The sequence below is a fragment of the Athene cunicularia genome (genome assembly GCF_003259725.1).
Source record: "Athene cunicularia isolate RWA chromosome 6 unlocalized genomic scaffold, athCun1 chr6_part2, whole genome shotgun sequence".
Lineage (NCBI taxonomy): Eukaryota > Metazoa > Chordata > Aves > Strigiformes > Strigidae > Athene > Athene cunicularia.
This window is the reverse complement of record NW_020799106.1, coordinates 6,869,302-6,896,384: the sequence shown is the minus strand read 5'-3', so window position 1 is coordinate 6,896,384 and position 27,083 is coordinate 6,869,302. Positions and strand designations below refer to the sequence as shown.

Genomic DNA, 27,083 nt, shown 5'->3' with positions numbered 1-27,083 from the left:
CAACAGCCGCGTGCTTTGTTTGCTTTTAGATCGGGCAAACCCAAGCAAAGACAATCCCATGCAGTGCAACCACAAATAACAGTTACAAACCAAAAAGACACTACAGACAGCAAAGGGAACAGGAGGCACTGGCAGGTTCTTCTAGGGATCTGTAAGTTTTTGAGGATTAGAGCTAGCATTTTCAGGATGGGCTGAAGCATTCAAGCTTCACTTGGGGGCCAAATGCTACAAGATCAGAGTAGAAGTTCACTGCTGCTGCTACTATAACCTTCCAAAACCCACTGAAGACCCTCACTGAGTCTTTATTATGTTTAACAGGTGTGTAATTAAAACACCAGAGTTGTGTGGAGTTAGCTTAAATAAATGCTGTTCCAATTAGCTAAGCTTCACAGCTGCAAAGCCTTACAACGCGGAGCTGGGTCTTCTATTAATGAGATATATTACTGAGAAAACAAACAAGAATCCCTTGCTGCTCTGCAGTTCATTTTTCTTTTGTGCCATTTCAGCTCCAGTACCAGGAGCATCTCATGAAAAAAAAGAATGCGTGGAAAAGTTTAACCCAAAGGACAACGTTAACATGAGAAGAAATGGCTGTAAATAATCAGGAGTTAGTTTAGGTTGAAAGTTGTAAGGAGTTTCCTAAGGGTGAGAGTGATCTGAGTTGGGAACAGCCTGCAGGTCGGGGAGGCAAGGGACACAGAGCGGTAGAAACCTCACTGGTTTTTAGATGTAGTTCAATAAATTTCTGAAAGGGTGAGGTGACAATTGCATTGCAACAGTCAGGGGCTGGGCTCAGTTCCTTGGGCAGTGCCTGGCAGGCCTTTTCCTCCGCATACAAGGGGCACATCTCTGACTCCACTGTTTTACTCTGACGGTGCTGAGAGGCTGTATGGAAGCAGTTGGGGAAAATCACCATTTAATGGCTCGTAAACAGACGAATTGTTGAGTATGGGGGTTGAATAGCTGAGTATAGGAGGTGGCTGCGGTGGTGGGGACCACTTCAGGTGGCACAGCTGTAGCCAGCAGCTGTTGCGAAGGCGGCCCGTGATCCGCACGGACAGCACGCCGGGGTAGAGACTGTCCCGAGACGCCGTGGGAGAGGGTGCTCAACAACTTTTGTAGCAGCAACATTACGCAAAGAGCAGGACTTCAGTGGATCAGTCTAACTAATGAATTACCACTTGTGCTCCTCTGCTGGGATTTTAAGTACCGATAGCTTCTCTCCATCCCCCTGAAACTTCTGGGTTGCAAACGGTCTGTCCCCGTTACGTGAAGGACCGAGGGAAGAGGATGTCTTTGAGGGAATAGATTTAGGCTTCCACGCCTTTGCTCATTTTCTAAGAAAAGCACATTGTGATGTTCACTTTAGTTTGATAGTGTAATTTTTCTTGATGGGTAGTTTAGACTTGAGGCATTAACGAAGGTAGGTCAAGAAGGATAATTAAGATGTACATGTGTAAATTATAATGACATGCTTTGCAAATTTGCACACGACATTTGCTTAACATTTTAAAAAGCCATGTGGATTGATTTCTCTAATAAACATTCATTTAGGATATCATCAAGGTATTCTGCCATATGCTTAATTTTAAATGAGGCTTTAATTAAGCTACTTGCAGGCCTACAATTTAGAAAGATGTTAGAATTTCTTGCCAGCCAGGGCTCGTTGTCATGTGGGTTATTCCAGCTCATAGAGGGTGCTCTATTTTATTTTTATATTTTATTATTTCCAGCTCATGGGAGGTGCTCTATTTTATCCAGAGGCTAAAATATCTTTGTACACGCTAACTCCACAGCTCCTGGAGAAGGTGTTACCGTTCCTGCACAGCCAAGGAGCAGCCTCTAGAGGGGCTGGCGGGAGGCTGCGCTTGGCTGTCTAAATCTGATCAAGAAACAGACTTTGTTTGGTAATTATTAATCATGGAATCTCTATATTCGCAGTGTACAGCAGCTACTATGAGGTTTTTCAGCAACACCTTAATTTAGCCACAACAAAATTGTTCGTATTTCACTTTAATAAAAATACACAATATTTTGAAATATTCTTGAATGATTCCAGCTTGGAAAATGAAAAGACCTTTAAATCTATACAGGGCAGTTCCTTTGGGCACTTTTAATGCAATAATTTATTAAGTTCTTATATTCATCATGTGTGCACAAATATCATGTAAATATTACAGCTGTACTCCATGACAAAACAAGCATAATGCAGACACAGAATTATACAGAGAACTGACAAACAGGGAAGAAGGGAGATCTAGTATTTTCTGTACAAAAAATATGAAGCTTTTTGATAATTTGTAAAAATGCATAACTTTCAGAATTTCAGAAAAGAACACTGTATAAAAATAAATATTCTATGTACAGTAACACACATAGGCCAGTCCAGGGTTAGAATCATCACTGCAAAAGAAAACATAAACGGGTGTTAGTGACAATTCACTACCAGTTGTTAGCGACAGCTCAGCAGGGGGAGGGACCCTTTCGGTGGGTGGATGGACAGTGGGACAGCGTTAGGGGAGCTGGCTCTGGCATCTCCAGGAGGAGAAGAAATGGTGCCGGATCTCAGCAGAGATTCTTTTCGCTTCCCTGGGTGGCGAGGGTGGGAGGTTCAATCCGGGCTGACTCTCTACCTCCGCTTTCTTCCCATGACCGTGGCCTGAGGACTTGGCGTTAACGCCCTCAGCAGGTCCCGAAGGTGGGCTAGACCCTGAGGAGCGGCAGAGGGGTCTGCGGGAACCTCAGGAGCGGCCTCCCACAGCAGCTGAACCATCAAACAAAGGGAGAGTGGAGGGGAGAGGTACGTACACCCCCCTTTCAGCGCTGGCCCAGAATCGAGAGAACAAGCCCGCTCCCCGGGAGCGGGGTCTGCCTCAAGCCCAGCTGCCAGGTCCCCTCAGCGGGAGCACTGTGGGGCTGGTGCTGAGAGCCCGGCGGGGCGCGCGGGGGCACCGAGCTGCCGCTCCTTTACGCTGCTGAAGACAAGGCACGAACCTCTGCCCTGATCCCACCAGTCCCCCACCGTCCGCCCAGGTCACCAGGGGTGTGCCAGCTCCCAGTCGCTGGTGACGGAGTTGACTAGATGGAAATCTGATTTTTGTGCAACTGTTAGAACACTTCAAGGCCAGGCAGCTCACAGGCCACAAATACAATTCTCTCGCTTTTAGCCTATAAAACTAAACAGCAGTGTACAAACATGGGTGAGTTTTGCTTGCTGCTTCTCAGGGCCATGGTCCTGAAAATCCCATGCATGCCTCCACACCTCTTTTGCTCTCTAGCCAGACTCATTCAAGAACGTCAGCAGGACCTGTAGCACTGCAAGCACGGCACAGTCACAACATTTCCGGATTATTTTACCTTATTCCAGCAGCCTTGAACTGGAAGGCCATCTTCCCCCTGAAAAAAAGACGGATGAAATAGCAGTTTAGGACACAGAAGACAGTGCAGAGATTGAGGAAAGAAGACGTGGGTTAACTATTAGAGCTGCAACAAACAGTCTGAACCAGGGCTGGAGGAATAGTCTGAAAGATATTCCTCACCCCTTTGGAGTGACCTGGACTTTTGGCTGACATTACCAGTGTAGCTTGAACCGAGGGTGGGGCTGAAGAGGGGGGCTGCCTGCAGGCTACACAGGAACTTATGTACACGAGGTCTACAGGCTGGATCTCATTCCTCGCTGAGGAAGGTGCTTAGCCAGGCTTCCCTGAAGGATGGAGGGAACACAGGAGGTCCCGTTCAGCCAGAAAAACACCGCAGGGAGTTGGCAGTGATAAGGGCGAGATGGCTGGTCCACATCCTCAGGCTTGACTCCGTAACGCTGAGGTTATAAGCAAACCTGAGAGGCAGCACTAACCTTGGGTCCTGAGGGGAGTCTGGGAAAAAACTCCATTTCCTTTCTGCTCTGTCTGTTAAAGGGTTTGCTTTATCATGTGAGAGATTGCCCCACTGTCCCCTCTTGCCTCTGAGAAGACACTGCTCCAGGGAAACAAGGAAGGCAAGCAGCTGGGCAGAGCCTGTGCTGGTTGAGGATGTCTCAGATGATTCTCTGAGAGGGGGCTTTTGCCTCAGTAAAGTCAGGGAGATTCCTGCAAAAATCCCCTGGCACTTCTGCAGCCTTGAAGTCTTGGGCTACACATCCCAAGGTGGGCCTGTGATTTTTTTTTTTTGATGCTGAAGAAGGTTGGGTACTTTAAGGGCTATGCTACTAAAAGACTGAAACTATATGGTTGGGAAATGCTTTTGTGAATTACTACCATTAATTTCATCTCAGCACAGCCCTACTTGATGTGAGAAAATAGGAAATTATGTCAATGATCATCTCCTGCTCGAGAGCACCTTAACTCAGATGTACGGAGCTACACCTCTGACACAAGAAATCAAATACTTCTGCCATGAGTGTGTGTCAGGTTCACGGGCTGTTGCTATTCCCCAGGAAAGCTCAAGGGCAGAGCGTGAACTTCTACAATGCAGGATGCAGGCACATTTCTTCATTCAACTGACTCAGTTCCCACTTCTTCAAGTACTGCATGAGAAATCTGCAGTGCGTGTCATCCCATTTGAGATGGGGAAAGGAAAAAAAAAAAACCCAAACAGAACAGCAAATGCACAGTAGCATATTGAGAAATAAACTATTTAAAGGAGATGCACTTCCAAGGGAATGGTGAAAGGAATGTTGCCACGATGCTACAACCATATTGCTTTCGGAATGAATATTTTAGCCTGTGGTCTCCTTGTGATATTTCTTCCCCCTCCCTCCCACTATATGGAAATACTGAGGTATGGGTTAATTACTGGGTAGATGGTGACGTTCCCATTGGTACACTGGTGGTGGTAGGAATGACTGGTGTAGGGCATTGCAGAAGGAGAAGGGAAGTTAGGTGTATGAAGGAATGGGAGGCCAGAGAGTTACAGCTTTGGGATCAAAGGAAGACCAGGGTCACAAGGAAGTGTTTGTTGCAGGCGAATTTGCCGAGAACGGAAATGCGACATGCCGATTAGTACCAAGTATCTCCTTCCACATAGCTCAGATTTGTAAAGCATTAGTTCACGGCCTCCATAAGTTACACACATGGATGTGTCAGCTGGATGCTAAGCTTTTAACCTAGTTGGATCAAAAAACATGCTTATTCACGTTCCCAAGCTAGCTTGCATGCCAGACCACTATATATAAAAAAATAAATAATGGGATCTGTATTTCACCAGATCTTCTGGCAAGTTTCCTATAGCAAAAATAGGCATGAAAAGAAGTGTACCTTCTAACATGGCCATGTGGGGTGAATCATAACTGAGAGCAGAGACAAAAAAAGAAAGATAGTCTACCAGGGCACTGATAGAATCCTTGTGCCTCTGCAATCAGGTGTTTTATTCAGCCAAAATTTACTCCATCGAAACCTGGCTGTTATCAGTGGGAGGCACAGCACATGGCTCAATGTTTTTTTCTCCTTTGTGGACTGTTCTGGGCAGGTATGATTTCAGCTGTGGAACTGGCAGACATATTTATTTGTATTACCCAGAATTTATGGAGAATGACTGAGATGTTACAAGGGGTCGCCCGCACCACCCACAGGAGAGAGTGGCAGCGCCCAAAGGAGGGAATGATGGAAGGAAAACTAATGGTAGCTCATCACAAAGGTCAAATAACTAAGGCTTTTAATGGCAATTTCAGGGCTAGTTTCCTCAGGAAACTAAGAAAACCAAACTAAATGTGGTTTGTTGTGGTTTTTTTTTTTTTTTTCATCTGGGACACATTTTTCCACTAGTTGAACTGATAACCCATCCCTTGTAAATGTCATCAAACACCTTTAAGTGAGCATAAAGCTTGGAATGACCGTTCTCAGGCAAACCTAATCATGCCAAATGGGGGTTGGAAGGGCAGGGGAGTACAAGTTTCCATATATTATGGAGCTGTTTAGACTGCTGTAGGGAGAAAAAACCTCACCAGAACGCTGCATTTTCAGAAAATTTCAGAGTGAATTAATAGATGTTTAATGGGATACTTAGAAATCCGTTGAGGTTAAGTGTTTCTGAATTCCTTTGTCCTACAATAGTTGGGTTAGATGAGGCACTAATACAATAATCATCATTTAATATTTGAGTAAGATGGATATTGGGAACAAGGCAATTTCACATTCAAGATTTTTGGATACCATTTTGACTTCTGTGGAGAGTCACAAATAGGAATTGTCTATAAGGAACTGAGGGAGATAAGTGTCCAGTTAATGTGTTTCACATGGGCTTGTGTACTGGTTTCAGATGGAATAAATTTAATTTTCTTCCTAGTAGCTGGGATAGTGCTGTGTGATTTAGGACGAGAATAATGTAACACCAATGTTGAAACACCGATGTGTGGTTGAAAGCCAATGGTTTAGCTGTTGCTCAGGAGTGTTAAGCCAAGGACTCTTCAGCTTCCCATACTGCCCGGCCAGCGGAGGCTGGGGGGGAACAAGGAGCCGGGAGGGGACGCAGCCAGGACAGCTGACCCAAACAAGCCAAACGGATATTCCATACCGTATGACATCATGCCCAGTATATGAACTGGGAGGAGTTGGTCAGGGGACACCACAGATCAGGGATTGGCTGGGCATCAGTCAAGCGGGTGATGAGCAATTGCATCACTTTTTTGTATATTCTATTATTTTCCTTTCCTTTTCTGTGCTATTAAACTGTCTTTACCTCAACCCACAAGTTTTACCTTGGGGTTTGGGGTTTTTTTTCTGATTTTCTCCCCATCCCACTAGGGGGGGGTTGAGAGTGAGCAAGTGTTCTGTGTGATGCTTAATAGCCAGCTGGGGTTAAACCATGACAGCTTGATAAAGGGCTAAGTATTTTTTTCAGTCATCTTAATGTATAGGGTGACTGAGGGAATACCGAGCAGTTTCAGGTTGTGCTAGCCACATACAAGCACTTAAAAACAGTTAATGAAGGACATGAGCATTGCAGCTCCTTGCTAGAAAGCCAGGCCAGTGCAGAGGCAGGTCTTCACACGTTAGTCTACTGAAAGTTCTCAAAGTGAAGGCAAAGGAGGAATTGAAGCAGTTGGAAATAAATTCGCATTCCTACTACATTTTATCTCATGCCACAAAGTAATGCTGACAGCAACTGTGAATCACAGCGTGAAGGCAAGGGCCTGTTTCTGACCACAGCAGCGTGAAGAAGTAGGATGGAGATAGATAAGGAGGGAATTGCCAGGTGTTTCTAGGGCATGCAGCTATTCGGAGGTATCGGAAAATAACAACCAAGATACAGAAAGCAAATGAGCATGCAGGAAAGGGAAGGTACGCCATACCAATGGGCATGGGGCATCCAGGCCGTCCAGCCCAGGTAACCCCGGCTCACCCTTCTCGCCTTTAAAACCTCGGAGACCCTGTTTATGAAATCAACCACTATCGTTATTTCAATTAATGCCAGTCACCTCCGTGTCACGGGAGGAGAGGCCGAGTCCCCCACTGGGACTGTCACAGGACACGCTGCTGCATACCCACAACACAGATGGCCGCTGTCTTCAGTTTTAGTTTTGCCTGCATGATCAGTAGTCGCAGTTTTTTCTGTTTTCTATAATCTACAAGTCAGGAGATACTTCTGTGAGTTAAATCTGAGAGGCTGGGAACGGTGTTTCCTCTGTTCTGAAATCATCCATTCTTCCCATCCTCACTAGCAGCTGGATTTCTAGCTGCATGATCCACAAGTACTCCTGGGATTTATGGCAGTACTACAGATTTTTGGCAGCATTTGCTGCAGCATATGAGTTTAGATGAAAATGTATACATGTCCCTATATTTATCAATTTGTCAAGATTTATAGACAATACATTTCGACAGAAACATAGGTCATTTAAAATAACTGAGATTTACTTTCCCTCTGGGTAATGCAGTTCGAGTGCCCTGTGTCACTCCCAGGTGATCACATCAGCTGGCTGTTATTCCAAGGCAAGAAAAACAGCATTCAGGCTTTGCTGTACGTAGACATGATGACGTTAAACATCTCCAGAGAAGAGCCATAACTAGCAGCAAAGGAAACACAGGGCTCTATCCGCAAGGGAGAAAGCCCTGGGCTCCCAGCACATGGGGCACCCCCCATGTACCCCAAACCTTTGTGAGTTCTGGAAGAGGAAGGAATATAACCATGGTCACTCAACAGCCTGATTGCTCAGAGGATCGGTGGTTCCCCGCTGCAGAAAGCAGCTTTGCCATGGACTGCAGTGGGAACCAGGCTGGGCTTTATCCGAGTGGTGTCCTTTTGTAAGACCATTATTTATGTTATGATTTCCTTCTTTCTTCCCCATCAACAAATCTTAAAACAATACATGTGATGAAACAGAACATACCAACGGACAGGGTGCATCTAATCCAGGCGCTCCTTGGTCTCCCTTATCCCCTTTAGACCCTCTAGAGCCTTTCTTGCCCCTCTCCCCCTGCAAATAATAGTTTAGTCCAAGAGAAAAAGAATACACAAAAGCTTTAGGATCATCCATTTCAAACAAATGTCAGCGATAGTTTAAAAAAAAAGGATAAACATTTAGGAAACATTTTAAAAGAAATCTCCCTTTGAGATGTTAAGTGAAAAACAACTATGGAGCTGCTGTTACTTAGCTGCATAATCACATTGGCCATTGGTAAAATCCCACCCTGAGAGACTGTAAGGGCTCTGCATCAAAGGGGTGACAATGCCTCTGAGCTTTCTGGACAGGCCTGTGGTCAGCCAGCGGAGCACTCCTCCTCCTCCATCAGTACCATCGCTGGGAGATACTGCTCTGGGCTTCCTAGACACGGAGGGCAGTACAGCTCAGCGAGAGGCACCTGCTGAGGACTGGCTGACCCTAGACACACAGGATGGGCAAACAAACGCTCCTCAGGCCAGCAGCGTGCCACCTCACCTCCATCTCCAGCTGCCGGGGAGGGCCCCTCCTCTGCCCCTGGAGCTCCGGGGCAGCACCTGGATGCCCGGTCCCTCGGGTGTCAGGGTCTGCGTGGACCCCGAGCAGGCTTTCCTGCGGTTTTAGAAGCTTTCCCTTAAACTGATGAATGAACACTGTTTGCCACCAGGGTTGTTAGCTTTTCCTTAAAAGCTGTAGGGTTTTTTCTGTGGATATTTTTTGGGGAGGGGGTGTTGTTGTTGTTTTTTTTTTAATTTTTATTTTTTAAGATGTAAAATTACGTCCATATCCCAGAGCAGCAAAGCTTTGAACAAGTGTGCTTGCCTGAGTCTTACAGCAGTTTGTGCACTGGGGTGCAGGAAAACAAAAGAGGAAAGAGCCAGAGTATGGAGGCAGTACTCAGCCCCAGCAGCCTGCTTGCCCTTTGGGATGCTCTGAGTAGTGCTCCGCCAGAAAAACCCGTTAGTCCTAAGCAGCACTGCCACAGGGCAGCGATCAGTCCCTGGCCCTCATGTTTGGCAGCACAGACCGTATCCCAGAAAGGTACGATTCTTACAATGGTTTGATATTACAGTTTCTCTGCAGGCTCCAGAGTGAGTTACACCAGAGCCAGGGCAGAAGGGAAACAAATTAAAAAATCGTAACCAAAGAGGAGGCTTGCTGTCTTGTGGAAAAGCGGCGTTATGTCGATGAAAGCCAGCCACAAAAGGGGCTGAGAGAATGCCCAGATGCCCCTCCTCACTAAGGGAGGATACATCCCACCCACAGTAGGTCAGCCAAGGCAGGGCATAGCAAAAGCACTTGACAGTTACATTTGTACCAAATCTGTCTGTATAACAGAGGAAATTCTCAAAGCTGCTGAGCATAAAACAGGGAAAGGGGCTGCTGCACAGGGAATACATTTAGGGTCTTTGTGGGAAGGGTTAAAGGAATTAAGGGATAAAAACAGACAGCACAGGTTGCTGTTTCTTCTTTAACAAAAACAAACAAAAAAAAAGTTAAACCCAAAGCTGGCAAGAGAAATGGATGCGAGAGGAGAGGCAATGCGGAAAAGTCACCCAGAACCAAGCACTGGAACAGAGAGGATAATCCAGGAAAATGCGGCATGGGTTGCTCTGGAGGAAGGAGGAAGGAACCAGGAAGAAAGGCGGAAGAGGAGGAAGGGATAAAGGGGACAAAGGTGGACCTGTAGGAGCGAGGAAGACGCACATACACACAAGAAAAAAAACACAGGCATTAAAATAACAGTGAGGATATCAGCACATGTTCAGGGTTTGCACTTTTTCAGCTGGGTTACTCAGAAGGCCATCTGTTCCCATGGCTACCCAGTGCCACATACATCTCTGCCTGTGTCCAGGCCCAGCTATGCTGATCCCAACAAAGGGCAGCAGGAGCGTTTCTGGGACTTAAGAAGCACTGCTCTGCCTAAAGTAACAGAGAGGATTTGGGCAAGTTATTTGGGAGCCTAACAAAGTGGGTCCTCATGTATAATGAGCTCAACACTGACAATCTTCAGATCAAAGTGCTATGCATCCTGCTGCTGTCTAAGAGAACGAGAGGTGTGTTTCAAATGAATACATCTCCCACTTCCAAAGAGTTGTACCCCAGCCCCCTGTGGAACAGGTCACGAGTGGAGCGTTGCCTTCTCTTTTTCACTTCACAGCTTGCTTCTTGTTTGTTTTGAAGTCTCCTGGCTGATTGTCACCACAGCTTCACCAGCAGTTGGGAGGGACTGTTTCACAGCTCTGAGGTTCTGACCCAGAAGCCGTATGTCCCGATGTAGGGGAGACCTAGTGCTCAGCTGGGGATACTGGGCTGCAGAGCAGATCCTGGGGAGCCAGCACCGAGTGCAGTTCTGCCAGGTGGTACTTGTCAGATGTCTCTAATGACTTCAAAGGGATGGAGGTATTCAGACAGAACAGCTGTATAAAGGGGCCTCACCAAAACTGTATTGTTTAACTCCTGTAAGTACTAGTAACCTGTTCACAGTTTTTGAAGAGGGGCAGGAGTGAGGGGAAGCCCCTGTACAAAGGTTCAGTGGGAAAAGGGACATTTTCTAGGATCCCACCTGTAAAGACTTGCCCGTTTACCATCTCAGGTTTCTCACACCTTTTCAAAATATTGGTTGCAGTGAGGCAAAGTGCATGCGTGCTTCAAGGGGCCAGCAAATCTTCCCATTACGCTTCACAACTCATGCTCTACTAGGAGGTGCTGTTTCTCCCAGTTTTTGCAAGAGCTCGGAAAAATCCTACCTCCAGCTACTGAAATATCCTTATTTTAAGTAAAATACCCAGTTTAAAAACCAACTGAAAAAGTCTAGGAGTTATGCTAAAGTTATTTTTTTGTTTAGAAGCAACGCAAACAAAACAAAAGGAATCTTAATGAAGAGGAAGTTAAGAAGCAAAGCCAGAAATGCAATGATTAAAAAAGGGGAGAACCTTGGAGCTCCCATGAATCTTGGACCTTTCTCCCCTAGTTTAAGATGCCAGCTGGCTACTGCTTTCCAAAATTGCCCATTCTGTGCAGAGTTAGGTCAGAAATACTTTGCAGATAAAGGACAGAGAACACTCACTACGTATCAAAAGCAAATTCACATTATGAAATCACCACACAGGCTCATGCACTATAAAACTTTACATTTTCACAAAAACTTAGGTGATACCAGAGTCTTATGAAGAGAAGGCGTATTTATGAGTGCATGCATAAAGATATACACGTGTACCAAATTGAACTGCTTGACATATTTATATGACTGTAATCTTACAAAGACTCTAATACAGAAGTAATTTATATTTCTAAATATAAATTAAACTATAGTTCTCAACTGTTTTTATCAAAAAGATTCAGAGCCTTAACAGGCAAGAAATTCCTTATGTTGTGGAAAACCTGAGGTAAAAGTAAGCTGCTGCTCAACACGCACTTTTTAGTAATGTTTATCTTTCCATAACACAGGTGGTGTGAGAGAAAAGCAGCCATTCACATTTACTGGTTTTGACCCAACTCTTCACCATCACATTCATTCAGGACAATGCCTGTGGAGACTTCATGCCTGACCCTTTAAGGTAGGCAAATTTAGTTTAACTTATCCAAATTTCCATCTTCCAAATGCTCTGGAGAGTCATTTGCTAGAGGGCAACCTTTTTTTTTTTTTTCCCTTTTTTCATGCTTCAGGGGAAATTTAGAAGTAATGTAATAAGATTTGCTGGCTCCACCTCAGTTAACCCTCATGTGAATCCCTGCACACATCAGTAAATAGACAAGCAGGATTTCCTAAAGCATGCCACGTTGGCCTAACTCTACTACACATGAAGTCCCGTGCTTCAGTGAGAACAGAGCTATGACAACAATGAACACGTTAGAAAATCCCTGTTACAGCTTTCAGATAGATGCATCACAATGTCCCAGGGCGATAATACGAGCTACAGGTATCACCTTCTGAAATACAAGTTTGTAAAGTCACTTATATGAAGGTCTAGCAGACAGAATTACATGCTAGCTACTTGAGGTTGCTCAGGAGTTAACCAGTCTATCACTGTGCGAAGACATTAGTAACTAAATACAAGAAATTTGCCTGGTAACTTACCCGGATTCCTTTGTCACCAGGTAGACCTTGTAAACCCTGAAATACATCAATGCAAAAATAAATATTTTAAAACAAGTAGGCCCCGTTGTATTCCCACTCAAAAAGAAGAATGTATGCCCAGGAGTTTGTTTTTTCCATTTGTATCAATCGCTTCTAATGAACCAAAGCTTTTCCAGCAGACAGCCTCCTCTTCACCCCCTAGGCCATCCCGGGCTGTAACACCACTACAACTACTCTAAGGGTTCGTCAGATAAAAACCAAACTAGTTTAGAGAATGCAGTCCCAGAAAAAAAACCAGCAAACTTTCTTTTCTGTGTTAAACAACGAAGCAGCTCCATGATTACATAAAACTAGAGTTCCAACACCGGCCCCATTTTTGCAAAAAGTAATCCCAAACAGTGGAGTGCCTCACTGGAGGCAGCTTTTGTCACTGCAGTGACAGGCGGAAGGCAGGCACCCAAGCCGTGGAAAGTTTAAACAGGGCAAACATGCTCAGAGCAGTGCTTTGGACTGACATATGTATTCTGGGAGTCCCTTGCAGCTTCCTTTGGTAGTTTGAGGACCAAGGTGAATTTCCCTTCAGCTTCATCGAACTCATTCTGAATCATTGCTCTGAAGCTACCAAGCTCTTTCTCCTGCTCCCACAGCGTACGTGAGTTGGTTCTTTACTACCTAACCTAGCTGAAATCACACATGCTGTATCACAGTGGCATCTTAAGCTATCAGCCACAGCAAGGACACAGGCACTGGAGATCCCTAGCACTCCCGTACTTACAGGAAGCCCTGCTGGCCCCATTGGTCCTACAACTCCAGGATCTCCTTTACTGCCCTGAAATGGAGACAAAAGAGTAGAAATCGTTACATTCCTATACAGCACAAACAGGCAGCACAGCAGTGGCTACAGCAGCACTACAGGGGGAAAAAAAAAAAAAAAGTAAAGCATGTGCTTCAAACCACCTAAAAACCCCAAAGATGAGATACTCAAAAATCAGAGGTCCAGCTGAGGGTCTTATACACACAAAGAGAGAGTAGTTCCAGCTCTAGAAAAACTCTAGACCTTCTCTATCCCAGAGAAGTTGTGGTATCTTCAAAGAAACTACAGAGCATTGATCAGTTCTGAAGCAAACTCACCCTTTCTCCTTTTGGTCCTGCTGGTCCCGAAACCCCAATTGGTCCTGGAGTGCCCTGTAGTTGTAGGAAGGGAAACACGTCAGGACATTTTTACCCTAGGGCCTCGTTAAAGCCAGGAGACACTGCTGCTCCTTTAGGAAAAAGCACAGCTGGGAAGGACAGTCTGGTGGTGGAAGGCATCTAGCACCACTACAGCTTTCAGTGTTGGTGGCGATGGATTTGAAGTAGCTGTTATTAGGCAATGTTCAATCACACCAGCACCATTTTACAGAGCCTTATTTTTAATTTTGAAGCTATCTCGTGACAATTGTTACAGCAGGCATTTCTACCAGTTCCACGGGAGAGAATTTTTTCTCTCTAGTTTATGTCAGACAAGGCTGAAAGCTGTAGCAGAATAAAGGCCATTTAGATACATGATAAGCATTTTTCTTTTCTTTATTTCTTATTTTCTTTTTCCCCCCTGGAGTCAGTTGAGTTGAGCAAAAACGAAAGATTTGGTTACTTGGTGGCAGGCAGCCAGTCAGGCATGCAAGTTGAAAGACACCATGCTGCAGAGACGAACGCAGACGCACACATACACAGATGCAAAGTAAGAGGAGTATCACTCAGTCCCAGTCCCTCGGTTCCCTTTTTGCCATTTACGTTGCTCCACCAGGCTCTCAATCAGCTGACAGGAAAACCCAGTCTTTTTGCTACCCCTGTGACACAGGGGCCGTCTCCCACTAGCGTGCCAAACGCACTTCCCAGTGCTGCTGAGACTGGCTTGGGCTTTGGAAAATCAGCCCAACCAAAGCTTATCTGTAACGCGGGCAATACAGCAGCTAGGCAATAGTCCTTCTGGCTAAGAAAATGATTCAGGCACTTTCAACTCTGTACAGACTCCTCAAACTTGTGGAGTATCCCCTGATGGGAGGGTCTCTTGCAGCTCTCCCAGACCACATTCTGCAGTTCAGATAAAGTACAGCCTTCAAATTTGTAGTACACCTACCTAAAAATATAGTTTAGATAGGTGTTTACCTTCCTAACCCTACATCACATACTTTTAGGTTGGCGAAAACTTTGCTAACCCTTTGGGTATTGATTCACGGAGCCTCGATGAAGGGATACTTTTGAGGCCCACTACCTGCCCTCTAGGAAGACCAAAGGAGGAAGCTTCTGGAACAGGGAAGTCTTTTTCTAACAAACAGCCTTAAGGAAGAATCTTGCACATTTTAATGTGAGCTTTCAATCCCGAGTCACTAAAATAACCCCTCTGATGTGAGCAGGATGACTCATGTGGATCAGGAGAGCTTTTCAGACAAGTTAAGATCCGCAGAATGTAAGTGGAAAAGTAGTCCATGCAGCACACAACTTCAACGCAGTGAAGGAACTGAGAAAAAACAGGCTCTCCTCAGATTCATGCACAGGAGTTCACATCATGGAAATCTTAATTGCCTGCACATATGCATCATTTCGTGCCATGAAATACACTGAGATCTCACCTGCGCATTTATAAAATTAAACCTACAATTTCCCAAAACAAGTTAGTGTCTAAGCTGCCATTCAGATTCAGTTCAGAAGTTACAGAGCAGCTGAATTTTTTCCAGTTATGCTAAGGAGGAGAAATTGCTTTTCCTTTTTAAATAGCCAAATGGATTGTACATGGATGATGTGTGATTACCCAAGAGGAATTAAAAATATTTGGCCCCTATTTAACAGCTGTTACCCAAGAATAGCAGAATGGTTTGCATAACCAGGTTAGCATCACTCGTCTCATTCTGAATTTGACAGACTAAGAAGCTTAGGCACAAGGAGCGTGCCTTCATGTCCCACAGTGAGTTAGCAACAAGAGGTGGGACTCTTGCACCTTCCTGCTCCACTGTGAGATGTCGCTACCTCTCAGATGTATAGACTGGACTGGAGCCCACCCCACTGCCCCCACCCCCAGGTATCTGGGACTAAGGAAAACATGCGTGGAAGTTGCATGGCATTCTGCTGCTGAGAGCTGAAGGGCTAGTCCTGCCTGCAGAAGGTCTTTTAGATGCAACCTCTCGTGGTGAGATGCTTATCTCTCCTCTATGGAGAGATGCCTGCAACCCATGGCAACGCAGCCTTAAGTGCCGCGTGTGAAAACAACACACAAAGCTTTTCACAGGACAAAACACACTGGCATTGTCAAGCCTAAGACAAAACCAAAGAGCTACTGTCATGAAAAGGCGCTTAGCAAGGCTACCACGGAGAACGACAGGATGGAGACCCCTCACAATAAAGAGGACAGGAGAACAGAGCATTGCGGAACCATGCAGAGTTTCATTCATCTTGTTATTGGATCAAATGGAACAAGTAGGCTGTGATCCCAGGATCGCAGCATCAAAAAAGACAAGCATGTGACATCACTTCTCAGTCTAAGTTTAACCCCCCCCTCCCAAGCCTGCTTTGGAGAAAAGAAGGTTATTCCTGGTGTAAACAAGACTGTGGTGGAAGAGACAAGACAAATCACGATACTGGGAAGGAGGAACGTAGGGTAACGGAGAAACGGAACTCACCGGTGGTCCAGGCCTGCCGTCTAAACCTGAAGCACCCTGAACAGACGGGGGAGGGTTAACAAAAACAAGGCAAGAGGAGAGGGGAGGAGGGTGAGGGGGAAAGGAGAAGGGAGGGGAGAGGTGAGTGAAGCAGTGACTTGAGACAAACATATGCTTGCAATAAACAAAAATTAAGATCTCAAGGACAGGTGATGGTACTTACAAGCAAACCAACAAAAACATAGAAACACTGAGTACATATAATGTTGACCTGCAACTTTCAGATCCCCTTGAGAATGCAAATTTCCCTCTCAGTGCCACCAAGAAAACCCCCGAGGAAGAAGTTGTTCTGTGACAGGTGATGAAAAGGACAATGTGACAGCAGAGTTGAAACCTGCCTCGTTTTTGTGGCAGGCTGGGCAACACAGATGAGACACGAGGCTCAGGGGCTCAGAGGGCTACGGTCACAGAGGCGTTTACAGGGAGTGCAGAGCCATCAGCCGTTCAAGTTCCTACCAAGAAACTCAGGTCCTGTAGGTGCACACGTAGTCAGCTGCAGGCTTGCTCCACTCCACATCCAGTTGTTTGGAGGCTTATAAAACAGGTGGCTCATCTTCCTGTGTCACCAGTGCAGATTTACACCAGATTGAGATTAAGTGGAATTTTTCTGTCTGCTTGGCTCTTGCCCTGAATTTCCTCATCCATAAGACCTAACAGTGGTTCTGCCCAAGGCCCATCTAGCCCAGTGTCTTGTCTCTGATGATGCTCAGAAGATGAATCTTTGGTAGAATATAAATACTAAATACTGAGTCTTCCTCTGCTTGAGTATGACAAATTCCTCAGCTTGGCCATACAGAGAAGCCCAAGGCTACTGCAGACAATCAGTGCTGAAACGTGCTGAAATTCTGGCAGGATGTCAAGCCCTAGGTCACACATGAAAAGGCAGCAGATCCAGCAGAGGGATTTTACAGAGTCTGTCTTTGAAATATTTCAGTACCTCTTTGGCACTGCATTTATTTTGACAGGCTGAAAACACCCTGGATCAGGCATGGAAAACTTAGGAAGAGACTGGGGTAGCTTGAGGAGGATACAAGGTCCACAATCTCTCTCTGTTCTTACTAACAGCTCAGTAATTGTGCTCCCTAGTTGGCCAGCTGATACTGTTGCTCCAAACCAAAACATTTCTAAGAGGACACTTCCGAGCCAGTCTTCCCCACTCTGCAGCTCAGGAAGAGTGATGCAAGAAGCCAAGGGACCCTGGCTTCTCATGGGGGTCACTGCTGTAGGAGAACCAGCTGGCACGTTCCCTGCTACACTGATGAGCTTGGCAGGGTAATTGCTGGGGTTCTTTCTGCTCAGACTGTCACAAGAACCTCCTTCTGTCCACAGACTGAGAGGATAACCCTTTACACAGAAAGCTGCCATTTGCATTTCTCAAGGCAAAATGGGGACTGCGTTTTTTGCTTTTTTTTGCTTCTCACTGCTTCCCTGAGGCATAATCCTTTGCATTTGAACCTTTTGAAAGTATTGCTTTCTCCCCACTGGCTCTGCATGGAGCACAGTGAATACACCCATGACGAGGTCACTTGAGTGCCTAAAGTTAGATGAGATGCATCCAGGCCCTAGAAGGTAACTGCTATACAGCACAACTAAAAAGAGGAAAACATTTTACAAACAAAGACATGCACATTTCAGGCAAAGTCAGGGACAAGGGATCTGGGTGGTCGAACACAGGCTGACAAAGTCACACAGTACACAAGATGCGCTTTGCAGTGCTTGTTTCCAGGCAGGAGTTTCAGCAAAGGAAAAGGGCGTGCTCTGCCACCACTGCTTTTTATGGAGAGAGAATTTGGGGGCTGGCAGAGCAACAGGGTGGGACTAAGTTACCACTAACTCGTTACCAGCTGTCAGCTCAGACCATGGGTGAAGAGGCTTTTAGCAAATGTGAGCCAAGAGCTTCACAAAGTCTTCAAGTTCATATCTAAAGCTCCTGTAACTTCTTTATAATTCTGCCACAATTCCTCCTTGCTAAGTTAAGCAGCGCACTAACACTAGTCTAATGTGACTGAGTTCGTGTACAGCAGGGACCACAGCACACCTCTACCGTGCCAGGACAAACATTGATTCCCTGGCAGAAGTGACAGGAAAGTTCTGGCTGGTGAAGAAGCCGGATGCGCTCAGAACCACCGAGCTTTTGTACAAAGCTTGGCCCAGGTGACAAATGGCTGGGAAGGTGTTTCCTTTTCCACGTCTTTTTGACTTCTGTTTCTGGTCTTGCCCCATTGCCCTGAAGTGCAAAGAACCCACAGGAAAGCTACTGTTTGTTTTTCCCAGTCCCGCCAGAAACGGGAAGAATGAAAGTGATCACTGATCTATTTAACAGATCTAAAAGAGGAAGGTCCTGTACAGAAATTGAGGCTTTAAGTTTAAAAAGCAAAGGCACAGTTATTTATAGATCATCTCATTCTTTGACTTTCCATATCAAATCCCTGCATGCGTCTCCTATTGAGGGATCTTTTTACAGCTGATATGAGTTTGGCTCATGAAGTGCTGCTTGCTTCCTGGATACTTACGGGTAATCCCAGTGGCCCTCTGTCTCCTTTTTCACCCTGGGCACCCTTCTCTCCTTTCATTCCATCAATCCCTGCTTCCCCCTAAAGGAAGGATGGAGCAGAAAATAAATCCACTGTAACAGCACTTTACTAAGGAACATGCCTCCCTGCAGAGAGCGCCGAAGCGGCAGGGAGAACACAAGAGGCAGCAATGCTTTAGCCTCCTTCTCAGCCCTGTCCGAAGAAAACCAGTATCAGTCAAACGACCCTGTGCGAGCACCTGCTGTGAGTCAGTGGCAGCAAGAGGAGACTCAGGCTCGGTGTGTAAAGACGGTCAAAGCTGAGCTCGCTTCCGTGTTGCTCTCCCCGCTGTTGCAGAGAGCGTCAGGTAAATGTGAATAACCAGAAGTTATCTGGTAGGGTGGTCTTACATTTTAAGATGTGGATTCACTGGAAGCAAACGGCAGGTGTCTATGAGCTTTGAAGAAAAATCACACTGAAATATTTTTTGGAAAGACTTTTGTAAATGCAAAAGCATCAGTTTCAAAATTTGGGAGAAAATAATTTCATCATTCCTTTTCCAACTGTATTTTTTAATTTCTGTATTATTAACTACAAAGCAATATTAAACAAAATACTAATTTTTCCTAAATCCAAAATGTGACCCACAGCTTTTTTTCTCCCCACTCCTGATCATAAGGCATTTAAAAACATTATCTTGGCTGCATTTTGAAACAGAAGTGTCAGGAGAACAGAGTCTGGACAGAAACAGTAAGCCTGCTTGCTGTACTCTTTTGGAATCGTAAGACACCACATTGCTGGCTCACTCTACAGCACTCCAGTTTCCGTGCAGCCACGCATCACTGCCATCCAGCACTATCTGGCTTAGGCGCATACCTGGAGGAGCTACTCACTTCTGACATGACTGCAAAGGGTATAAAATGTTCTTCCTCCCCACTACAAAAAGACTTATTACAGTTTGCAAAGATGGAACAAAAACTTCCACACACAGGACATCCCATTGCACCTGGTAATTAAGCCTACACAGATCCTCTGTTCAAGGAGAAAGTGGTGTGGTACTCCCTCTGCCCAGAATCCAGTCTGTGCTGTGCCAGACTCTCACCTGCATTTGTTTGGCACATACCCTAAAGAGACTGCATTTGATGGAAATTTCCCAGCCACTTGATAGCAGTGGCTAGTGAGTTACAGACAAGCAAGGCAGTAACTGTATCTGTAATCAACACCTGGAGAAAAGATGAATCGGGATAAACACACCATCCCCTTTAGCACCCAGATAGTGCTGGTAGCCAAATTCTAAGCATAACCAGAAGCATTAAGACACTTTCCACATTTTCCAATCTTTGCCAAGAATGCCAGAGGAAAAACGCAGCTCTCCTTGAACATTTCCACTCAAATATTTTTTCATCTAGGTACTGTTTTATGGCAGGCAAGCCAATCTCCATTTAGATGGAGATTAGAAAGCTTCCTATCACCAAGAACAGTGAAGTTCTTGAGTGGGTTACAGCAGAATTTACAGGGTATAGAACCTGGCTAATTTTAAGCTAGAGCTCAGTTACTTAGGATTGTATGACAGGCTGCCCATCCTGCTGTACAGACCTTCACCCTTCAGACAGATTTCAACTAAGTTCTCCTGGGAAGATTTCCAAGGGGCAGTGACTTCCCACTTCTTTGCATGAAAACTGGAGAGAATGACCAGTTTTCTGGGTCCTAAAGTGAGAGCTGCTAATCCGTTTCCTTCAAGGAAATATCCAGAAGGATTTGTCCTCTTGCCAAGATGGAAGTAACATTTGAAAGCTAGGAAGTTGTTACTGGAGGGAATTCTTGCACCTGGGACAACTCTAGCAAGATTTCAGGATGCAATGTTTTGCAGCCTTACCTTCGGTCCCGGGAGGCCCTGAAGACCCTGTGTTTGGGTTGAGAGACAAGGTATGAGTAATGTTTAAGGATGTGCTTTAAAATCCAGGTATCACAGTTCAGCATGCAGTATAGAGCTTTCGCTTTCTGTCACACTGAGGGCACAACTGCTTAGCCCGAAGGCCTCTTTATTTGTGTAAAGGGCACTTCATGTACTGTTTTCATCTGGTAATGAGGAGGCTCTCGCCAAGAACAACCTGGCAGTGGGCCAGGCTTGCTATTAAGACCATTTCTGCAGCTGATCCCTTTAATCCCATCCATCCCATCTTGCTGCTGTCTTCCCTTTCATCTCAGACTAACATAACCTTCTCTCTTTACCTACCCAGCCCACCTAGCTCTGACCTACCCTGCGGGGTGGGTTTGGAGGTGATACTAAGCATGTTCCTGTTTCAACGCTGAAGTGTTTCTGGCTGTTTTCTCTGGCCAGAACCCTCCCCAGCCACTTCCCGCTCTATCCTCATTCCCAGTGCCTTGCTCCTCAGGTGAATCACTGAATACTTACTGGAGGTCCTGGCGGGCCTTGGGGTCCGGGGGGGCCAGATACCTAGAAAGCAATGCAAGAGAAGTCAGTGTCCTAATCTGCTGCCCTCAGCAGGTGAAGGGGAACTGCTCAGAGGGGAGGCAGGGCACAGGGTGCAGCAGAGCTCTACCAGGCTTGAAAAACTGGACTTCCCCTAAGGACTGCATCAGGAAGCAGCAGCAATCCAGGACAGAGTGACTGAGAAGCAGCAGCAGGACTCTGGGGAGGGTTATGCAGCAGATGCAGATATTTAGGAGGAGGGAAAGCAGTGAGGTTTTTCCAGACAAGGGTCCGATTGCACTACTCTACCACTGCTCCTGTAAGGAGGCACAAGGTCAACAGCTAGCAGCTGTTTCAAAAGACGAGAAAGAAGGTGGCTGGCTCCACACAGAGAGAGGAGTGTGTTGATAGCCTGTGGGACTCCCTGCTGCAGGGAGCTACAGAAGCTAGAGGTGAGCTTTGAGGAGAAAATGGACAAATTCAAGAACCCAGAATCTACTGAAAAAAAATATATATGTAGATACATGCAAGTATTGTTCAGGAAATCCCTCCACCACAAATGCCAAGCAAAATATTTGTTATGCTTTCCCTGACCTTCTAATTCTTCCCTAGGCATTCATTATTGAGTGCTTGTCGTGAGCTAGACTCTTCTTGTGTAAGGGAGAAGTAGGGCATCGGGAGCCAGAGGTGGCTGGCAGTTCAGCCCCGCAAGATGAAGTCTGCTGTCCTCAGTGAAGGGTGTTGTCATGAGAGGGTGGGATGTGCTGGTTTTCCGCAAGGACTGCTGCCAAATCTTCCCTCCCCTACTGCTGAGATTGCAGAAGGAACATGAGAAAGGTGACCTACCGATTCTCCCAGACTTCCTTTGTCTCCACGCTCCCCAGGCTCACCCTTCTCTCCCTGCACACAACAACAGACCCTGTCACCACCAGCTGCACTCTGAAGTCTCGCTCCATCAGAAACCATCTGTGAACCACCCACATGCCGGCAAGCAGCAGTTCCCCAATGGAGGAGTGGGAACGTACCATGTACTTCACAAAGAGCTCACCTGTGGCTCTCCTGCACCTCTGCTTCCAGAGGAGACACCCTACACAAAGGGAGGCCCCCAGGAGCGCTATCTCATGGCTGTGTGAGGGGAGTGCCACAGGACTTTGCTTTGTCTTTCCCCAACAGCAGCCTGATGGCTCTCTGCTGCACTACAGCCTCTAAGGGAGGGAGCATGGCAAGCAGGTTGACAACGGTGTCATGCTGCCAGCAAACTAAGCATCTCAGCTGACTTAGCCACGCAGGCTCTGCAGGCAGCTGCCAGAGCCAGAACTGCCCGACAGCAACAGGAGCAGATGCCCAGGTGGCCCCTGCCTGCTGCTGGAGACCTGATGGACATTCAATGACACCTCAACACCTAACTGGGGCTCCTAAGACACTCAGCACTTTGAGAAAGGAACCCTTTGTGTGTTGCTCTACACTGTTTTCTCTTTGCCAAGCAGGAAAGAGCAGCCTATCTTTTTCACTCTTACTGTCAATCCTGGAAGTCCAATGGGACCCGGCAATCCTGACGGTCCTGGCATCCCTTGGTCACCTTGTTCGCCTTTCTCTCCAGTGGGGCCATCAAGACCCTATGGATCAAGAAATATTTGTGGAATTTTGCAAGGCTATGTCAGGCAGACATATGAGACATCATTGTAAGAGCTGAGGCTGACTCTGGACATTCCCAAAACACACTGAAAACTCCAGACAACCATTAGGTGCCCAGGGAAATGCAGGACTTTGCTAGTATTGAAACCAGACAGGCACACGCCTGAACATCCTCCTGTCATTGTGGATGTGCCAGTCCCCAGAGTGGGATATGGTACTGCTTTCCTGCCTCCAAGTTCTGCTCACGGTTATGCAGTTTGCTGGAGTCCATGCTAGAAAGCACTCCCCAATAGCCAGCTGTTGTGACAGCAAGAGCTTTATCCTAGTAATCTTGTAGAGAGGCAGAAACTCATTGCATAAAAGCCTCTCGGCTAGTGCTGGGGATACAGAAATTGAGACAGACTGAAGCTGGGAGAGTGGGCACTCTGTTCCAGTTAGTGGCGGGGATGTAGGGGGTTACCCCATGCAGTTGCCCTCCTAGGAGGGCATGTGTGCTGGTCAGTCAGGCCTGCTTGCTTACAGCGGCGTTTCAGTTTAAGCAAAACACTGGGCAGCAAGCTGAGGAAGTGACACGGTGCCCAGAGAGCAGGGCAGGTGGCTGGGGACAGCCACGCCAGCAAGATGGACAACACATCTGCCAGGGGGCCAAGACCTCGCTTCTGTGTTGGCACACTTCATACAGCAGCAGCCAGGTTCCTCTAGCACCCACCTCGCAGGGGCTCTGAGGGATCCAAGAAGTCCCAGGGCCTTGCTCCATAACCTGGATACCCAGCAGTGCTTCAAGAGGCTTCCATTTACTCACCGGTGAGCCAGCTTGTCCTGGCTCTCCTTTATCTCCCTTCTGTCCTGTGACCCCGACATGGCCTGGCTCTCCCTTTATTCCAGGTGGTCCATCCTTTCCTGGTAGTCCATGAGGGCCAGGGGGGCCCATTTCTCCAGGCTTGCCACGTGGTCCCTGAAAGAAATCCACACAAAATGAAACATTTACAGATAAGAGTAAGGTTACTCTTGCAGAGCAACTCCCTGGCCCAAAGCCTCTTTCACTGCTCATCCTCTCACACCTTTGAGGAGTCATGGGCAGGACAAAGTAGGTTTGCCATGCCACCTCAGCCACTCCTTATAAATTAGGACTTTGATAAGCCGTTAATGCTCATTTTTGTGAAGCAAAGCACTTTCTTCCCCTGTGGGAAAAGCAACTGTGCAATGTCAGTGACAGAGATGGAATGTACTAACTTCAGATAAGACCACCAAAGGAAAGAGCCATCCACAGAGGCACCACGTCTTACCTTTTCTCCATCATGGCCTGGAGGACCTGGCAAGCCAATTTCACCCTGAAACACAGAATTGTGACTTTGGCAGTTTGAAAGCAGTTGTTTTGACTCCTTCTGAGTGGCACTTCAATGATGAAGTGTGGGCATTATAGAAATAGGCTGCAGGGACTCTGGTAACTAATAGTCACAGAAGAAAAAAAGCATGGAAACCTCTGTTGAAACAATACATTGTGTGACTGCCTAAGAACTTCACCAGCCTTGTTTATCCTGACTGATAGTTCACAGCCCCAGTGCTATAACATAGTCCCCAACCAACACAATCCCCGCACAGAGATCGGTTCCCACAAGCTGCTTCCTAAAGGGGAGGGCAAGTAGGAAGGATCTTTCATCGTTCAGATAAGGCATTATCATTGTGAGAAAAGAGATTTTCAGAATATTGTGTATGAGGAGGAGTGGTAGAGGCCAGCAGGACAGTCTGATAGTGCTGGACAGGGAGAAAAGGAGCTCTGGGGAGGGCTGGGGGGGAGAATTCTGCCTGGATGGCTCCTGTGTTTCCCTTAGCTCTGCAAGTGCGGAACTGAGCGAATACCTTCTGTCCTGGTGGCCCTGGAGGTCCAGCCACACCTGGAAGTCCTGGGGGGCCCTAAATAAAGAAAAACTCATTTTCAGATTATCAACAGGGCTTTTATTTTTGTGTTTTGAAATCAAACAGATCTTCTGAATTTAAGGGGAAATCGTGGGGGAATTTTCCCAGGGACTAAAACTGTATTTGCTTGGGAACCCAAGTAATGGAGAGTCCCAAGTGAGCAGCAGACCAGTCCAAGGGAAGTTGGAGATATGTATGTATTCCTTTACATTTTCATGGTAGAAAACAAAAATCACCACAGCCATCTGCTCTGGAAACTGAGATGAACTTAACAATGTTCTCCCTATCTACAAAAGTATATTTTTAGAATAGAGATCATAGGAACCACTGTACGACTTAGAGCCCAAGCACAGATTAAGCAGAGCTAAATGGCTCTAGTATTTTGAGCAGCTTTCCTGATCAGTCTTGGCAGTTACCACTTTAAGGAGACCTAGGGAGCAGTTTGGCTACTTACACCTGTGCTGCCCTGTCATACTGCATTTTAAAAATCCATCTTTTGTCCTAACCAGGTTTCTTGTCCTGAGAAGCAAAATATAGGGACACTTTCTCCCTTATTTTAGCTCAAAATAATTACTGTGGCTCTCTTTGTCTTCAAAGGGCTTGTAGTCACTGCTGGTTTAAATGATAAATTTTGTACAGGACTGTTCTGTCAAGTTATCAATGGTGAAAATATGTCCTCCCCCCAGAAAGCATCCACTGCAGACTGCCAGTATAAGCTTTCATGCAAGGCACTCAAGGCCTCCTTTTTATCTGCTTTGGTCAACCCCCCTTGTTCTTCCCTGTCCCTTTGGAGCACTCCCTGTTCTGAGTAACGTGTACTACCTCTGAAAGCAGAGAGATAAAGGGCCTGATTAGAATTCAAGTCCCAAGATCATAAGGCAAGATGAGCTGTTCCTTCAGCTGTCAGCTGCCACAACTTTAGCTCCCAACAGCAAAGGCCAAATGTTTTAGCTGCACTTAAATTGTCAGGCCATCTGCTTAGGATGGACTTACAGCTACTTGCTTAAAACCACATAGAAAAGCTAGGAACTCACCATCAGGGCCAAAGTTCGTATTTCCTAGAAAAAAAGTTAAAAAAAAAAAATCAGAAAAAGAAGACATCCATTGGAAAACTAATTTTTTTCATGGAGGTCTTTTGTTCTCCGCTAATGTAACACTGACCCAAATGACCAAAGAGCCTACAAAATGAACAAATGTGAAAAAACAAATGAGTTTTGTCTCATGTAGCTGTTATTCTACAATTTCCCCTTTTTTCAAGTAGAACCCAGGCTGACCCGGAGCTGGGCACAGCTGCTCGCTCACCGCAGACCATCGGCGCACACTTATGAGGAAGCTTTGCAGTCTGTTTATTCACCATCTACCCCAAGTCATGGGCCACTCCTGAGGGGATTCACATGACCTCTACATCCACCAGTGTTAATATATCAACTAAACAAGGCACACGAGTATTTACCAAAACACTATGTGCAGTGAGCTGCGGGCTGGAGGGGCGTATGGAACACCCAAGTACTTCCTCTTGCTGCTACTGCTGAGGAAGCAAATGTACACTGTTCCCAGTTTTCTGCATCCCCTGGGAAACGGTAAAGCACCCAGCAGTCACCTCATGGGACAGGAAGGCAGTCGCTCACCTGGAGAGCTTCACTGATGTTACCATCGTAGTCCATCATTTCATCCTTCCCAGGCTCTCCTTTGGGGCCCTGGAAAATACCAGCTCTTTAGCCAGGGCTTGGGGATTGCCCTTCCCATGGGGTACTCAGAGCTGTGGGTCACCCTGGAAAAGGGCTCTTAGGGGCCTGTTTCGTGCACCTGCAGTTTTTCATTTGTCGAACAAAGCTCTTGAAAGCACATCTTATAGAGGAAACACTACAGAAGTGTAGTCAGACAAGCCCAGATCACCGTGCCATGAGCATCAAAGCTGGCAGGGCTGGTAAGCGGTGAAGCTGAGGCCAGAACCCCGGTACTGGACTGTCTGTCAGACTCAGGCATACACCAAACACTCTCCTGCTGCCCTTTGCTGATATGTCAAGGGCCTGAGTTCAGACTGGGATCTAGAAACCCATCTCCTCCTAGGAATGAGCGAGCATTTACCCTGAGGTGGCTCGGAAGACCTTTTCCCCCTAAGGTGGGGGTGTCTTTTGATGAGGGTATGGAGCAGAGAAATGGCCTGTCTCAAACTTAGCCATTGCCAAGCTATAAGGGCTTTTAGTGACAGTGAGAACATCTGTCAAGAAAGCAGAGGCCCAATCTAGACTGTCAGTCTGGTCTCACTATCCTCAGACTCCTCTGAAGGGCTAAAACTCTTCAAGTGTTAGTGGAGGGACACCTACCCTTGGGCCCGTGGGTCCCTGGTCTCCCGGTGAACCAGGTTCCCCCTGTAACAAGAAGAACATGCTGTTAGCAAAGCCCATCCCTTCACTTGCTCAGACTCCAGGAA

General features: G+C 46.4%; 1 protein-coding gene across 11 annotated transcripts in view; it reads right to left on the bottom strand.

Annotated features, from left to right (window-relative positions):
• Nucleotides 1-2,060: 2,060 nt before the first annotated feature.
• Nucleotides 2,061-27,083, bottom strand: part of COL13A1 (collagen type XIII alpha 1 chain) — a 91,693-nt gene continuing 66,670 nt past the window's right edge. For 9 of the 11 annotated variants that reach the window (XM_026852031.1, XM_026852032.1, XM_026852036.1 and 6 more), the window contains 18 exons: nt 26,977-27,021; nt 26,278-26,346; nt 25,684-25,707; nt 24,593-24,646; nt 24,019-24,063; nt 23,535-23,687; nt 22,615-22,713; nt 21,944-21,997; nt 21,080-21,121; nt 20,540-20,566; nt 18,664-18,744; nt 16,112-16,147; nt 13,587-13,640; nt 13,231-13,284; nt 12,456-12,491; nt 8,324-8,410; nt 3,358-3,396; nt 2,061-2,403 (listed from right to left, as the gene is read on the bottom strand). In XM_026852031.1, coding sequence (XP_026707832.1) covers nt 2,401-2,403; nt 3,358-3,396; nt 8,324-8,410; nt 12,456-12,491; nt 13,231-13,284; nt 13,587-13,640; nt 16,112-16,147; nt 18,664-18,744; nt 20,540-20,566; nt 21,080-21,121; nt 21,944-21,997; nt 22,615-22,713; nt 23,535-23,687; nt 24,019-24,063; nt 24,593-24,646; nt 25,684-25,707; nt 26,278-26,346; nt 26,977-27,021 — 1,002 coding nt within the window. In that variant the 3' untranslated portion in view covers nt 2,061-2,400. The remainder of the gene's footprint in view (nt 2,404-3,357; nt 3,397-8,323; nt 8,411-12,455; nt 12,492-13,230; nt 13,285-13,586; nt 13,641-16,111; nt 16,148-18,663; nt 18,745-20,539; nt 20,567-21,079; nt 21,122-21,943; nt 21,998-22,614; nt 22,714-23,534; nt 23,688-24,018; nt 24,064-24,592; nt 24,647-25,683; nt 25,708-26,277; nt 26,347-26,976; nt 27,022-27,083) is intronic. The other 2 variants (XM_026852034.1, XM_026852040.1) reach the window with 2 other exon arrangements.